Genomic DNA, 15,559 nt, shown 5'->3' with positions numbered 1-15,559 from the left:
TCGTTTTTTTCATTGTTTATGAATGGCTCAGAGACTGCTGCTTTGTTTGATCAAAATTTTTTCAAAAACTGTAAGGCACAACTGAGTGGACACCATTCGATAAATTCAGCTGGTTTTCGGTAAAATTTTTAACGGCTGATGAGAGATTTAAGGACGGCCCACAGCGCCTGACAGCGATCTGCGCTCCGAGGCGGCGGCGTCTCGCTGTTTCAAGCTGAAAACTTCCACATTTCAGGCTCTGTTCACCCAGGTCGTCGTCAGAGAACAGAGAAGTTTCAGAAGAGGTCAGCATGAGGAGTTTATGCAGACATTCCACTGTTAAAGGAGATTTTGTAATGAAAGAACGTGCGGGCACATTAGCATGTCGGGCCAGACCCGACCGCGGGGGGTCGCGACAGGAAAAACACCTCCATTGGAAACCTTAACGGACAAGTTGGAACATGCCCAGCTGTTAAACAATTTCTCAGATACTCACTTGTTGAAAGCCATCAAAAGCCGCCTGAATTTTACAAATGGTTTTCAACACGGAGGTGTTTTTCCTGTCGCAGCGCAGACGGATTTGCGTCGTTGTCACGGAACCGACTCGGCGAATTTGCCCGCACGTTCGTTCCTTACAAAATCTCCTTTAACAGTGGAATGTCCGCATAAACTTCTCATGCCGACTTCTTTTGAAACTTCTCTGTTCTCTGACGACGTCCTGGGTGAACAGAGCCTTAAATTAGGAAGTTTTCAGCTCGAAACAGCCAGACGGACGCCACCTCCGACCGCGCCGATCCGCTTTGTGAGCTGTCCTTAAAGCGAAAGAAACTCCACAACCTCTCATCAGCCGTTAAACTTTTCACCGAAAACCAGCAGAATTTCTCGAATAGTGTCCACTCGGATATCCCTCACAGGTCCCGAAAAAATTTTGATAAAGCAACGCACGCCGTCTCCAGCAGCGTCTCAGACAAAGGATTTCAGCCGAGAGGGCTGGACCAGTGCTCACTCAAAGCCTGCCCACAGGCGAATGACGTCACTGACACGCGTGAAAAAAACTCACACATGCGCACGAGGGTTCAAGCATGTCTGGTGTAATCGCACGTGATTCAAATCCATATAGTTTTTTTTTTTTTTATAAAACTGCCGGTTAGTTTTCTAATACACCTCGTAATTTAGTCTTAGTCATGTGTGTTAAATGTCCTTATCAGTTTTTGTCATGTTTAGTCATTCATATACCATTTTATTACTCAACTAAAAGTCTTAATTTTAGTCTATACAGAACTCAATGTATTTTAGTCTCATTTCAGTTAAGACATTAGATTATTTGATGAACATTTCAGTCAGTATAATCTTAAACACATTTGAAACACATCATTACCTGAGAAAATCCTTGTTGAATGATTGAAGCTTTGTTGTGTTTTTCCCCAATATTTTAAATCCACAAGGTTTCCATTCAGACACAATTATACATACATTAGGTTTTCTTGTCAGTTTCATGATATTTAAACGGGACCAGATATCAAAACTAGAAGGGTACAGGCTGGTGTTCAGTCTAGTGGCCTTTGCAGATGTAAGCTCAAACACACAGCAGGTTGACTCCTGCTGTGGAAAGGAGAAGCTGACAGCCGCGAGGAGAATCAAACAAACAGACACAACTTCTTCTTTTGTGTGTGTAATTAACACTAATGTCTCTATAAAACCTTACTGTTTTATCTACGCAGGGAAATCATTCCACAAAACAGGGGTATGATAAGAGAAAGCTCTGTTACCTGCAGTCCTCGTTATATCTCTAATGTGGAGGTCAAAGGACAGTGTGAGATCAAAAATCATCTCAAGGATCCTCACTTTGTCAGTGTGATGTATGACACATGAGCCTAGGCTAAGAGTTAGCTGGTCAAACTGATGGCATGTCTCGCTGGACTCAGGACCATCATTTCAGTGTTGTCTGAGTTTAAAAGTAAGAAATTTCTGGATGTCCAGCTTTTCAGTGATGCAAGGCATTCCTCTAAAGACTTTAAGTGTACAAGATTACCAGAAGTTATCAGCACGTACAACTGAGTGTCATCAGCGTATCAGGGAAGAGTAATGTCATAATCTCATCACTATGTGCCCGAGGGGTGCTATGTAACGAGAGAAAACCAGGGGGCCAAAGACACACCCCTGTGGAACCCTGTATTTCATTTCATTTCATTTTAGTAATCCCAAAATTATTCTTCAACCTATCAAGTAGATTACAATGGTCCACCATATCAAAAGCAGCACTAAGATCAAGCACTAATAGAACTGTAGTGGTGGCTGAATCCATTGCAAGCATAATATCATTTACAACTTTAGTGAGAGTTGTTTCTGTGGAATGATACGTTCTGAATGCAGACTGCGGTGGCTCAAAAAGATTATTCTCAGTAAGGTGGTACACGAGCTGCTGTGAAACCACTTTTTCAAGAATCTTAAAAGGAAATGATAGATTTGATATTGGCCTATAATTTTCAGTTGACTAAGGTCCAGATTAGATCTCTTAAGTAATGGTTTAATCACTGCAGATTTGAAACATTTAAGAACAGATCCTGAAGTTAATGATACATTAATAATTTCCAAAACAATAGGCCCAAGAGTGGGCCACAGGTCCTTAAACAAATTGGTATAGGGTCAGACAGGTTGTGCTTTTAGTAGAAGTTACAAGTTTTGACAAAAAGCTGCTTCATTTTATATTTTATCATTCAATGAATGAATCATTAAACATGTCCATGAAGTTAAAGTTCAGTCAAAACATTGCACAGGTAGAAGCCCTGCTCCTATTATGCACAATTTTAAAACATTCACAATCACTAGTCAAATTCATATTTTAGACATTACTCTGTCCTGATCACAACATTAAAGGCAATCACATATTCTGATGTAATTACAAGTTGAAATGACTCAATTAAAAAAAAATGATTTCATCATGAGGTTTATGTCACATTAAGAAATCCTACTTTACAATCTCACTGCAGTCATTGTTAAATCATCCCCTGTTGCATTTATAATAAACATTTGTATTTATTTACAGTGTCTCTTTTTTGGTTGAAATGCAGATATGAATATATACAAGACTTAAAAATGTACACATTCATTTCCATGCTATTTTATTTGTCTAAAAATAAATGTCAAAGGTTCCTTATTTTGTTAATCAAGAAACCCTCTCATCTGAAATAACAGGTAAGTTATGGGTTTTAATAATGGTATGTATGTATTTAATAATGGTTTAATAATGGTAATTTACAGATGAAGAAAGTTTTCTAAGGAATCTTTTATTTTATTTATTTATTTATTTTTTTACTATTTTAATTACAAGTGCTCTAATGTAAGAAACTTTTTTACAATAATCAGAAATTAATTTTTTAAGGTTAAAAAAACATTTGCAAGGATTTTCTTCAGAAAACTGCTGTATATAAATGAGCAGTTCTGCAACACATTTCTGCACTGTAGTCTTCCATGTTTTGGCCTGATGCCTCATTTCTATTGGACAGCGCAAAGCTATGTCACAGCTCACAGCAGTGAAAGTTGGATTGGGTTGAACTTTTTACCATGGCAGCTTGACGACAAGCAGCAATGCGCGTTGCTTTAGCTTGGCTTTTGACGCAACACTTGGTGCCACGTCAAAAACGCAAAGCGTCTCATTGAAAATAATGCTTTTTAGACCAATCTGCGATACGTCTAACCTAATGTCATCTATTTTCTTCTCCAAGTAATCTAAGAAATTTGGGCTGTAAATGGGGAGTGACTTACAGGTGGTTGTCTGTGAATAAGTGTTGCCACCATGTCGAACCATGTCGAACAGGAACATTGAATTATTTTTGTATTTGTTGATCAAGTCAGAGTAGTAGGGCCACTTTGTAGCCAGTAGTGCATGCTTATAGTCTAGAATAGCATTGTGCCACGTGAGGTGGAATACTTCAAGTTTTAGTCTCATCATAATTGCTCTCACCTGTCCACTTGTGGGTGTAATGCTCACATTCCTGCTCACCTTTTCCCCCAGTGGCATCGTTGAATAACATATCTAGAGGCCGTCCAGCAAAATCCACACCCTTGGTCACCATCGCCTCCTTCATAGCCTGGAGTCCGTTTATGATGACGACTGGTTTGAGGCCAAGGAACAGACTGTAGATGTTCCCATAAGTTTTCCTTAACTGGGAAAGAGCAAAATTAAAATTATAGTAATTGTGAGGATTTGAAATATAAAATCAGATAGAATTTCAAAAACCCAAATCACCAAATCGTCATTATACACTGCCAAATTATCGTACAGTCACAGCCACAGTCCTCTCACAGCCGTGGCTGTAAAGATCTCTGCTCCTCTGCAGTGGTTGCACACAGCTGCACCTCGTCCATGTCTTTGTTGATTCTAGGCATTTTTCCGCACTGATTACAGGCCAGCAATTGTAGTGCAGTGGTAAAGTTTCTGTCTTATAATCAGAGCGTATGGATTCAAATCCTGTTTTTTGTTTTTTTGTTTTTTAACCAGTGTTATTTAACCGATATTCACTAATTACACAGCTGGTTTTAATTTCATTGTTCTCCACATCAGCAGCATGATGTGGTGCAGCTGCTCGCAAAGTGTTCCTGCTCGAAGGACACAGTCGCGTGCATGAACCGTCGCACCGGGATCGTGCACACTTGCCTGTCAGCGCGATGATTTGTGGTTCACTCATACGAGCTGTGTCACCGTGAGTTGTACATATTTGCACCACGTGTGAAGGGGCCCTTAGGGAGAATTGATAACAGTTTATCAATATCGATGACATTATCAATTCTATATATTGGCCTGATTCTTTATTGATTCCTGATCAGTTCTTTCTGTAGAATAGTTCAGGCCTAAAGAGGTTTTCAGTATAATTGCAGCTGTTTTATTTGTTTCTATATGCAAAGTTTCATATCATGACATAAGTCTGATGGCAAGATATGGCAGAAGTTATGCTTTATGACATCAAGTCTGAAGTCATAGGTGGGTAGGGAGAGTTTCCATGGGATAAAAAAGCTTTTTAATCTACCATCCCTGGTTCTCAAGACCAGGCACTTAAGTGGCTCTACTCTACTCTTTTCTACTCTCCTATTTTACTCTTCCTTTTTAGACATTTAGATATACCCTTGTGTACTGGCATAGTTCCACCTTAGAATTGGAATATAATATATAAGAGATACCTTGCTGAATTTTCATGCTGCCACTTAACTTCCAGTTCTGTGCTTGGTGGTTTCATTACCCCGACAGACTGGTTTAGGTTAAGTTTTGATATGACATGTTTATTCGTGCCTGGTAATCTTCATATATGTTCCATATACTGTTTGTATATTATATACTTATTCCTAGCTATTCTTACTTTCTATTTTTTCCTAGCTATTAATAATTTTCTATACTTTTCTGATATTACTGTAACTATGTATAATAACAGTCCTATAATATAATATTTTTACCCTGTCCCTCATACATAAGTTACTATATATGATAGCTACTTTTAATATGGGGCGGTCACTAGCCCTAAACACCAAGGTGATGGACTCTTACCCTAGTCCCTTAAACAAGGGTTTAAATATGATGGCTATGTATAAGAGGGGGCGGTCACTAGCCCGGCAAACCAAGGTGATGGACTCATACCCTAGTCCCATAAAGAAGGGTATACCTCTTATTTCCAGCTCGTCCTGTACTTATGACATTACATCCCCAAACCCTCCCTTTGTAGGAAGGGATGTGACCGATGCTATACAGGACACTAGAGTTGGTAAATGTGGTAGTAGTAAATGTAAAACTTGCAAATACATAGTAGAAGGAAATAACTTCAGGAGTAACACCACAGGTAGTCAATACAAGGTTAGCTCACGTGAAACAAAAATGACATGCAACACAAAAAATATAATTTACTTGATTAGCTGCAAAAAATGTGGTATCCAATACATAGGAGAAACTAGCCAAACCCTTAGGAGCAGTCTGAACAACCATAGACAGAAGCTTAATAAAATGTGTAATTTATTTTTATACCAGCACTTTTGCTCATATGGTCATAATGTAGATGACAGAGGTTATGCCTATAGAGGAAGTATTTTTGGAAGAGGGTGAATGCTTTAGTTTAGCCTCTAAACAATTATAAAGGGAGGAATACTGGTACAAAGAACTAGCCACAATTTATCCGTATGGGCTTAATGACAATGTCAAAAAACTAGGTAATGGTTCTAAAAAAGATATGGAAAATATTTTCATATGGACTTTTTTTTAACAAAAACAACGTAAGTTCAAAAAAACAATCAGGTAAGCGCAATAGACAACATGGAACTACAGAGATAGATTTAGAACTTAGATTAAAAGAACTAATTAACAATTACAATAGACCTGGTTTAGTACATGAACTTATCACATTAAATTTTTTGGTTCTACAATGAAAACTTGGCATCCTAACAGCTTTAGCTAATATTGTACTTTCAGAACAAAGATTACCTAACTATACTCCACTTGTCATAAAAGATTTAGCTAATTTTAGGTTAGGTTTACAAAAATGGAAAAAAACTACAATAACCAAAGATGATAATAAATCTTTCTTGAAAATTCCTTTTCACAACAAAGGCATTGAAATGATCAAACTATCACAGATTCTACTTAGCAAACAATCCAAAAAACTATACCAAAAACTATACCAAATTTCATCAATGATAATCAATGATATTGTACTTTCAGAACAAAGATTACCTAACTATACTCCACTTGTCATAAAAGATTTAGCTAATTTTAGGTTAGGTTTACAAAAATGGAAAAAAACTACAATAACCAAAGATGATAATAAATCTTTCTTGAAAATTCCTTTTCACAACAAAGGCATTGAAATGATCAAACTATCACAGATTCTACTTAGCAAACAATCCAAAAAACTATACCAAATTTCATCAATGATACCCCCCCCCCCCCCCCCCCATTATTAGCTATTCAAATAATAAATCTATAGCTGGTAAAGTTTTTAATTTCAAACAAATCATAAAAAATTTAGACTTTGAATTAGGTACTACAAACCTTAGATGTGATTGCGACTTGTCCAATTTCAAATACAAGCCAACAGGACATATAATAACCAGTAATCTCAGAATAACTGAGGACAGGAAGCTTAGAAAATGACTTAGCAAAGGACCATCATTTCGAGAACAAAATAATATTAACTGGGACACAAACCTCATGATAGTTAAAAAAGCCATTAAGGATTACAAAAAACGTAGGGCTAAAAAAAGAAAAAGTAGATACTAGAACATTGGAATTGGACAAATGGGAAGGTTGAGTGTTAGAAACAGTTCAAATTAAGATAGATAGACTTAGGAAAAAAGGAAAAATCCATATAAAAACACGTACTGTCAGACAAGGTTTGCCTAGAATACCTAAATAACTTTCAAAGACGTTTTGTTTTAGTACCAGCAGATAAAGCCAGCAACAATATCCTAACAGTTTGCAAAAAATATTACTTAGATGTAGTTGTAAAGGAACTCAACACTAGTGATGGGACTAACCCACAAACATATACGAGGTCTGCGAGAAAAATAACGTACCTTTTAATTTTTTTCAAAAACTATATGAATTTGAATCACGTGCAATTACATCAGCCAAACTTGAACCCTCGTGTGCATGCATGAGTTTGGTCACGCCTGTCGGTTATGTCATTCGCCTGTGGGCAGGCTTTGAGTGAGGAGTGGTCCACCCCTCCCATCGGAATTCATTGTCTAACAACTTGCTGAGAGACTGGCGCTTTGCTTTATCAAAAGTTTTTCAGAACCTGTGAGGCAGATCGAAGTGGACACCATTCGAGAAATTCAGCTGGTTTTCGGTGAAAATTTTAATGGCTGATGAGAGATTATGGAGTCTTACTGTCGCTTTAAGGACTTCCCACGGAGCGGGACGTCGCGCCGCACTCTGAGGCGCCGTCGTCAGCTTGTTTCGAGCTGAAAACCTCCAAATTTAAGCCTCTGTTGACCCAGGATGTTGTGAGAGAACAGAGAAGTTTCAGAAGCGCTCGGGATCAGCAGTTTATCCGGACATTCCACTGTTAAAGGAGATTTTGTAATGAAAGACGTGTGGATGGATTGGCGCGTCGGCAGGCAGCCAGCGCTGCGCGCCGCCACAGGAATAACACCTCCGTGTTGATAACCATTTGTAAAAACCAGGCGGCTTTTGATGGCGGCTTTTTCAGTAGAGTGAGTATCTGAGAAATTGTTTAACAGCTGGACATGTTCCAACTTGTCCTTAAGGCTTCCAACGGAGGTGTTTTTCCTGTGGCGGTTGCTGCCTGTCGACGCGCCAATCCGTCCACACGTCTTTCATTGCAAAATCTCCTTTAACAGTGGAATGTCCGGATAAACTGCTGATCCCGAGTTCTTCTGAAACTTCTCTGTTCTCTCACGACATCCTGGGTCAACAGAGGCTTAAATTTGGAGGTTTTCAGCTCAAAACAGGCTGACAACGGCGCCTCAGAGCGCGGCGCGACGACCCGCTCCATGGGAAGTCCTTAAAGTGACAGGCGTGAAAAAACTCTCGCATGCCCACGAGGGTTCAAGCTTGTCTGATGTAATCGCACGTGATTCAAATCCATATAGTTTTTGAAAAAAATAAAAAGGTCCGATACTTTTCTCACAGACCTCATATGTCTTATAATAGTCACACAGAAGATATTGTTACAAAACACCAAGAATTTATGACTAAATCTAACATTAAAATTAATATGTTACTAAATAATATGAAACAATTACCATCCTTCTACTGGCTTCCCAAAATGCATAAAAATCCCATAGTTAGTAGATTTATAGTTGCCTCTAATGCATGTACTACTAAACCATTATCCAACTACTAACCTCTAGCCTTAAATTAGTTACAAAACATTTCAAACAATACTGCGAAGGCATAGCTCGAGTTAACTGGAGTTAATTGCTTTTGGATTATCAATAATGGTACAGAGGTTTTAAATAAACTAAAAAAGTTAAACAAAACTATAGTAGCTACACATTTTGACATTTGTACATAAGTTTGCCAAGAATTTGAAAATAAAGATTATCAATACCTCCAAAGCTCCTGCCAAAACTGGGAAAACTCAGAAGTGAGTGAAAGTTTAACAGGTTGATGCATTAATGTGACATAAATACTTCTGTTGTTCCATTTGAATTGATACTCAGAATTATTATTTTTCAATTGTCATTTCCTTTACTGTGGACTTTTCTGAGCCACATTGTATGTTTTTTGTATTAAAGGTAGCACAATACAAGATGTGTGAAAAGACTGGGGTGGAAAAATTGACCTGACAGACAAGTGATTTAAATTTTTGGAGATTGTAAATGCACCAGAATGCATCTGAGATTTCAAATTTTTCTGGAAAACACCCAGACCACCTGCCGGGGCCTCAGGCCTTCGGCCCTTCCCAATAATTTTCAGGCTTTTTTCCATGGCCCACTTCCATGACTGAATTATGCATTTCTTGCTCACTGTAACAAGTGCTCCCGCATGCGTGCACACGCGCACACACACACACACACACACACACACACACACACACACACACACACACACACACACACACACACACACACACACACACACACAAGTTCATTAATAACAGCTAACCCTAAACCTAACATGAAAATTTAAGGAAATGAAAAAAACAATATGCTCTACTTCATGGTTTTCTTACCCGCTCAAGTTCTTTAATTGGGTTATCTACAGTAAAATTCAGCAGGTTTCCCAGAAACGGCAGCGCTGGTGGTCCGGGTGGAAAGTTTTTTGATCTTTTGCATCTGAAACAAAGAATAAAGTAAAAAACACAGATCCACAGCAGGACCACTGAAGTCAACATATTTTCACTGAACAGAATCTGCTGGCTGTGAAACAGTGAGGACTCAGGTCAGACACTTGTGGAGCCCCACAGCTCGGATTCAATCTGAAGCTGAGTTATACAAACTTCTGAAATATGTCATACATTAACAGTTTTGCCCTCTTGCTTAACTGCTGATGATTGGAGTGAAGCTTGGCATAAAATGCAACCGCACTCTGATTTGTCTGACAGATCCAAGTCCCTCCCCCTACCCCTTTCCTTTGTTATGTTATGTTTAAGCTGTCCCTTGTCACAGAAATGAAGTATAACTCCTGTTCTAATTTCATGTCCCGAAGCGTTGAACATCGCCCATTCTGGTTCAATGCCTCCGACCTCCACAGGGACGCCAGAAAAGATCCACCAGAGGTGTGAGTTGAAGATCTGTAAGACAGTGGGCTCCTCCAGACGTTCCCAGTTCACCCGCACGTTCCGTTTTGGCTTACCAGGTCTGTTCAAAGTCCCCCCCACCCTCTGATCCAGCTCACCCCCAGATGGTGATCAGTTGACAGGTTTGCCCGTCTTCACTCAAGTGTCCAGAACATGCGGCCTCAGATCAGATGACACCATCACCGATCACAAAATCGATCATCAACCTTCAGCCTAGGGTACTTAACATGTGCACTAGGGTGCCACTCATTATTATTGCCAAAGTTTTTTTTGTTCTACTCTTTCCAGGTCCCACCCGCTAATAGGCCTGGGCGACAGATTTGGCCTAAAAATAAAATCTCTGATTTTTTTTTTTTAGAAAAAAATTTGACTTAGATTTTTTCCGACCCCCCCACACACACACGCACACTTTTTTTTTTAAAGAAAACATTTAGTACAAATGACAGAGATAACTCAAAACAAGTTTTGCTTTTATTTGATCAAAAACGGGTCATACTAAAATACGAAATGGCTGAAATGGGGACTGATAATCACAAAATGGGGGTAAAATGTAACAAAATGGAGCAGAGTGAACCAGACTGACTCCAAATAATTACTTTTATTTAACTGTTTAGCTTTTGTTTTATGTGAGATGCGCTCAGTACATGTAGGGGCAGGTGCGCCATCTGGCATTCGAGAGATGAAACTTCAATTAATGGGTCAGTCTGCTCCATTTCGTTAAGTTTGACCCCATTTCATTATTATCAGCCCCCATTTCGTCCCATTTAGCTAAAAAAAAACTTAATAAAAGTACTTCATTGAATCATATTTGGAGTCAGTCTGCTCCATTTCGTGACATTTAACCCCCGTTTCATTATTTATCAGTCCCCATTTCGTCCCATTTACCTAAAAAAAAACTTAATAAAAGTACTTCATTGAATCATATTTGGAGTCAGTCTGGATTAGACTCAAGGTGATTGAGCCTTTTCGGTGGCTGTGCCCAAACATTGGAACAGTCTGCCTTTACATATCAGAGCTGCTCCAACTCCAGAGTCTTTTAAATCTGCTCTTAAGACCTATCTTTTTGCTTTGGGTTTTAATACAATTTAAGCTGTATGTGTCTGGTTTTTTATTTTTTTTTACTTGTCCTTGGTTTATTTGGATTTTTTTAATTGCCCTATTTTTTTGTAATGTTTTTGATATTGCTTCTTTTTTTTTACGTGAGGCACTTTGGGCAGCTGGTGTTGTTGAAAATGTGCTATATAAATAAAATTGACATTGACACGTTTTACTCAAATATGAAATTTGACCTAATTTAAGCCAAATTTGACCTGAAGCAAAACCATGAAGTTCAAGGTCAATTGCTTATTCCAGGTAATAGTTTATGGGCAAGACCAATCAGTATATTCATGCCAAATTTGGAGGAAAAATTGAAAAAAAAATTGCGACAAAGATGGAAAGTTGTTTTGTTGAATTTAGTGTTTGACCTTCCTGTGTTCTTGACCTTTGACCTTGATACTTTTGCATACTGTGAGGTGTCTTGCTAGGGCTGCTATGTGTGAGGTTGCAGTTTAGATGACACCGACTGCTGTCAGACGGCCATAAAAGGCACTGAAGACTGCCCAATGTCCAAATGTCTAGATGGCAAACACGGGACCAGAGTGGGAGGCAGCGTTGTGTTCCTCACGCGCACATGCACATGCGGGGGGCTGAAATTATCACTCAGCTCTGTGTGTGTGTTCATACACCCGTTTATGGCCAGATTTTCTTTTTTGAGTTGTGGAAAAAGTTGCATTAGTACCTTTGAGATTTTTTATTGTGAGTAGAAAATGACAGTAATACACTTCGGCAGGGGTGGGCAACGAGGGCCGAGACACTGCAGGTTTTCCTTGCAACCAATCACCTCACCAGGTGGGTTGCTGATGAGCTTCTCCCCTGCACATAAACACCTGGTCATCAATGAAATCACCTGTGAAGGTGAGTGGTAGCAAGGAAAATCTGTAATGTCTCGGCCCTTTATGGCACATGATTGCCCACCCCTGCACTTCGGCAACAATTGTTGCCAGTGGGGCAAAATGGGTTAAGGCTGCATAAGCCACTAAGCGCATGCAGCACCTCTCAAACTCCATCAGGTTGGATGGGGAGCGTCGGTGCACAGCCATTTTTTGAGATGGTCTGATTGGTGGATTGCTGCGGAGATGGTTATCCTTTTGGAAGGTTCTCCTCTCTGCTGGAGCTCTGCCAGAGTGACCATCGGTTTCTTGGTCACCTCCCTGACTAAGGCCCTTCTCCCCTTATTGCTCAGTTTAGACGGGCCGCCAGCTCTAGGAAGAGTCCTGGTTGATGCGAACCTCTTCCATTGTCAGATGATGGAGGTCACTGTGCTCTTTGGGACCATAAAAGCAGCAGAAATGTTCTGTACCCTTCCCCAGATTTGTGCCTCGAGATAATCCTGTCTTAGAAGTCTACAGACAATTCCTTTGACTTCAGGTCTGTGGTCTGACATGCACTGTCAACTGTGGGACATTATACGAGGTCTATTAGATAATAAACCGACCCTTTTATTTTTTTTTTAACTATATGGATTTGAATGACGTGCGATTACACCAATCATGCTTCAACCCTCGTGCGCATGCGTGAGTTTTTTCACGCGTGTCGGTGACGTCATTTCCCTGTGGGCAGGCCTTGAGTGAGATGTGGTCCCGCCCTCTTGGCTGAATTCCTTTGTTTCACACGCTGCTGGAGACGGCGCGCGTTGCTTTATCAAAATTTTTTCTGGACCTGTGAGGAATATCCGAGTGGACACTATTCGAGAAATTAAGCTGGTTTTCGGTGAAAAGTTTAACGGCTGATGAGAGATTATAGGGTGTTTCTGTCAGTGTAAGGACTTCCCACAGAGCGGGACGTCGTGCACTTCCAGGCGCCATTGTCGGCCTGTTTCGACCTGAAAACATCCTAATTTAAGGCTTAATTCACCCAGCACGTCGTGAGAGAACAGAGAAGATTCAGAAGAGGCCGGCATGAGGACTTTTTGCGGACACTCCACTGTTTAATGAAAGACGTGCGCGCAAATTCGCCGAGTCATTTCTGTGACGACTCGGCAAATCTGTGTGCGCTGCAACAGGATAAACACCTCCTTGTTGAAAACCATTTGTAAAATTCAGGTGGCTTTTGATGGCTTTCAAGAAGTAACTGAGAAATTGTTTAACAGCTTGGGCATGTTCCAACTTGCCCGTTAAGGTTTCCAACGGAGGTGTTTTTCCTGTCGCGACCCCCCGCGGTCGGGTCCGGCCCGACATGCGACTCTGCCCGCACGTTCTTTCATTACAAAATGTCTGTTAACAATGGAATGTCCGAATAAACTCCTCATGCCGACTTCTTCTGAAAGTTCTCTGTTCTCTGACCACTTACTGGGTCAACAGAGCCTGAAATGTGGAAGTTTTCAACTTGAAACGGCGAGACGCTGCCGCCTCGAAGCGCAGATCGCCGTCAGGCGCCGTGGGCCGTCCTTACGGCGACACTACCAGACCAAAATCTCTCATCAGCCGTTAAAATTTTTACCGAAAACCAGCTGAATTTATCGAATGGTGTCAACTCAGTTGTGCCTTACAGTTTTGAAAAAATTTTGATCAAACAAAGCAGCAGTCTCTGAGCCACTCCTAAACAATGAAAAAATCGACGAGAGGGTGGGCCACTCCTCACTCAAAGACTGCCCACAGGCGAATGACGTAACCGACAGGCGTGAAAAAACTCTTGCATGCCCACGAGGGTTCAAGCATGTCTCATGGAATCACACGTGATTCAAATCCATATTTTTTTTGAAAAAAATAATAAGGTCGGATACTTTTCTAACAGACCTCGTATGTCTACAGGTGTGTGTGTTTCCAAATCATGTTCAATCAACTGAATTTACCCCAGATAGACTCCAATTAAGCTGTAAAAACATCTCAAGGATGATCAGGCAGCATTGGAGGGATCTCTCGAGGGTCTTCATTTGGCACAGGTAGGTGGTCCAGGTTCCAGATCTATACAGCCGGGTTGCCATGACAACAGCTTTGTAGACGAGGCTTTTCCTGTCTTCTCAAAGGTGCCTCGTTTAAAACAACGGTGTGAAGCCGTCCTAAGGCAGTTAAGGCACACTTGAGTCGGTGTTGGATCTGTTTTTGAATATTTGAGGTATGGAAAGTTCTTTTGTAATATTCCACAGCTGAACAGTGCACTTATTTCGAAAAATGTACTTTTCACCGATAGCTTTATATCTTGATCACAGAGAAATCTTGAAGACCATAACAGCACTGACAAAAACTTGGAAAAACACTTAGCATGCATAAGCCATATGCTTTAGTGTGTATTTTTTGTGAACAACTGGACAGTGTTTGTCTTTGTTCTATGCACTGATATTAGACTTTTTCAGTACCTATGTCAATATTGTTAATAGCAGTAACATCACTGACTCACATTAAACATACTGGTCAAAATATCTCAGAAACATATCAAATTCAACAGATCACACTCTCCTGCCCACAATTTTGAACTTCCCACCAAGGTCAAAGGCAGTGGGAGCCACCAGTTGGACACCTGAGGATCTGGGGGTGTTAAGTCTTTCAGCATTGGAAAACCAATTGTTTGGTAACAGCACTGACATGTGTTATGTGCTGACGCGGGTCAGAGAACCGAACCAGCATCTGACAATGGCCCAGCGCTAAATAACCAGAAAGCGGTTCCAAGAAACTAATTTATTTCACTCCTGGGCAATAATTCATGTACAACATAAATATTCAGCTGTCTGGCAAGGTGAAGGACGGTGCGCTGTCCAGCGCCCAAATGGATCAAAGCCCGGCACTTCTGGACTCAGATTCACCACCGAACACCCCCCAGGTGGATACGACAAACTGACTCTGTGAAGGACGGAAAAGGTGAGGTAAGTCAGAGCTACAACAAATATCCTTCAGAGGCACACACTATCAGCAACACATTCAGGTCTGAATTTAAGCTTTATGTAAATGAGCAGCTTCTCACAACAGGTGGAGGATCATCAATCCGTACGCCACGGCAGTGAGAAGCAAACTGCACAATTCTCATCAATGTTCAAATATACTGTATAACAAAACGCCAAATTACTATTAACGATTATTCAGACGATAATCACCTCTGATGTGTGCTGACAGCATGTGTCCCTCACCCGTCCTCCTTCACAGGCACGATGTGTCAAACCCTGGTGCGGTCCTCAGCGTCTCACAACCGCACGTCACAAGGTCGAGTTCCCGGCAATTCTGCTCAAATCACTCATGGCTTAAATGCAGAACGCCATCTCATTATCTGCTTCAGCTGAAAGTCTTTAAGTCTGCACGTGA

General features: G+C 40.5%; 1 protein-coding gene across 1 annotated transcript in view; it reads right to left on the bottom strand.

The window, feature by feature from the left end:
- The window catches only part of LOC117516192 (cytochrome P450 2F2-like), a 45,500-nt gene extending 35,644 nt beyond the window's left edge, over nt 1–9,856 (bottom strand). Inside the window, exons 1-2 of the mRNA XM_034177104.1 lie at nt 9,660–9,856; nt 3,983–4,145 (exon numbers count right to left, since the gene is read on the bottom strand). Of these exons, the coding sequence (XP_034032995.1) occupies nt 3,983–4,145; nt 9,660–9,821 (325 nt within the window). The 5' untranslated portion in view covers nt 9,822–9,856. The remainder of the gene's footprint in view (nt 1–3,982; nt 4,146–9,659) is intronic.
- Between the last annotated feature and the right edge of the window lie 5,703 nt (nt 9,857–15,559).

Source organism: Thalassophryne amazonica, chromosome 8, assembly GCF_902500255.1.
Source record: "Thalassophryne amazonica chromosome 8, fThaAma1.1, whole genome shotgun sequence".
Classification (NCBI taxonomy): domain Eukaryota; kingdom Metazoa; phylum Chordata; class Actinopteri; order Batrachoidiformes; family Batrachoididae; genus Thalassophryne; species Thalassophryne amazonica.
Note: the sequence above shows the minus strand (reverse complement) of the source record. Positions and strands in the feature narration are given on the sequence as shown.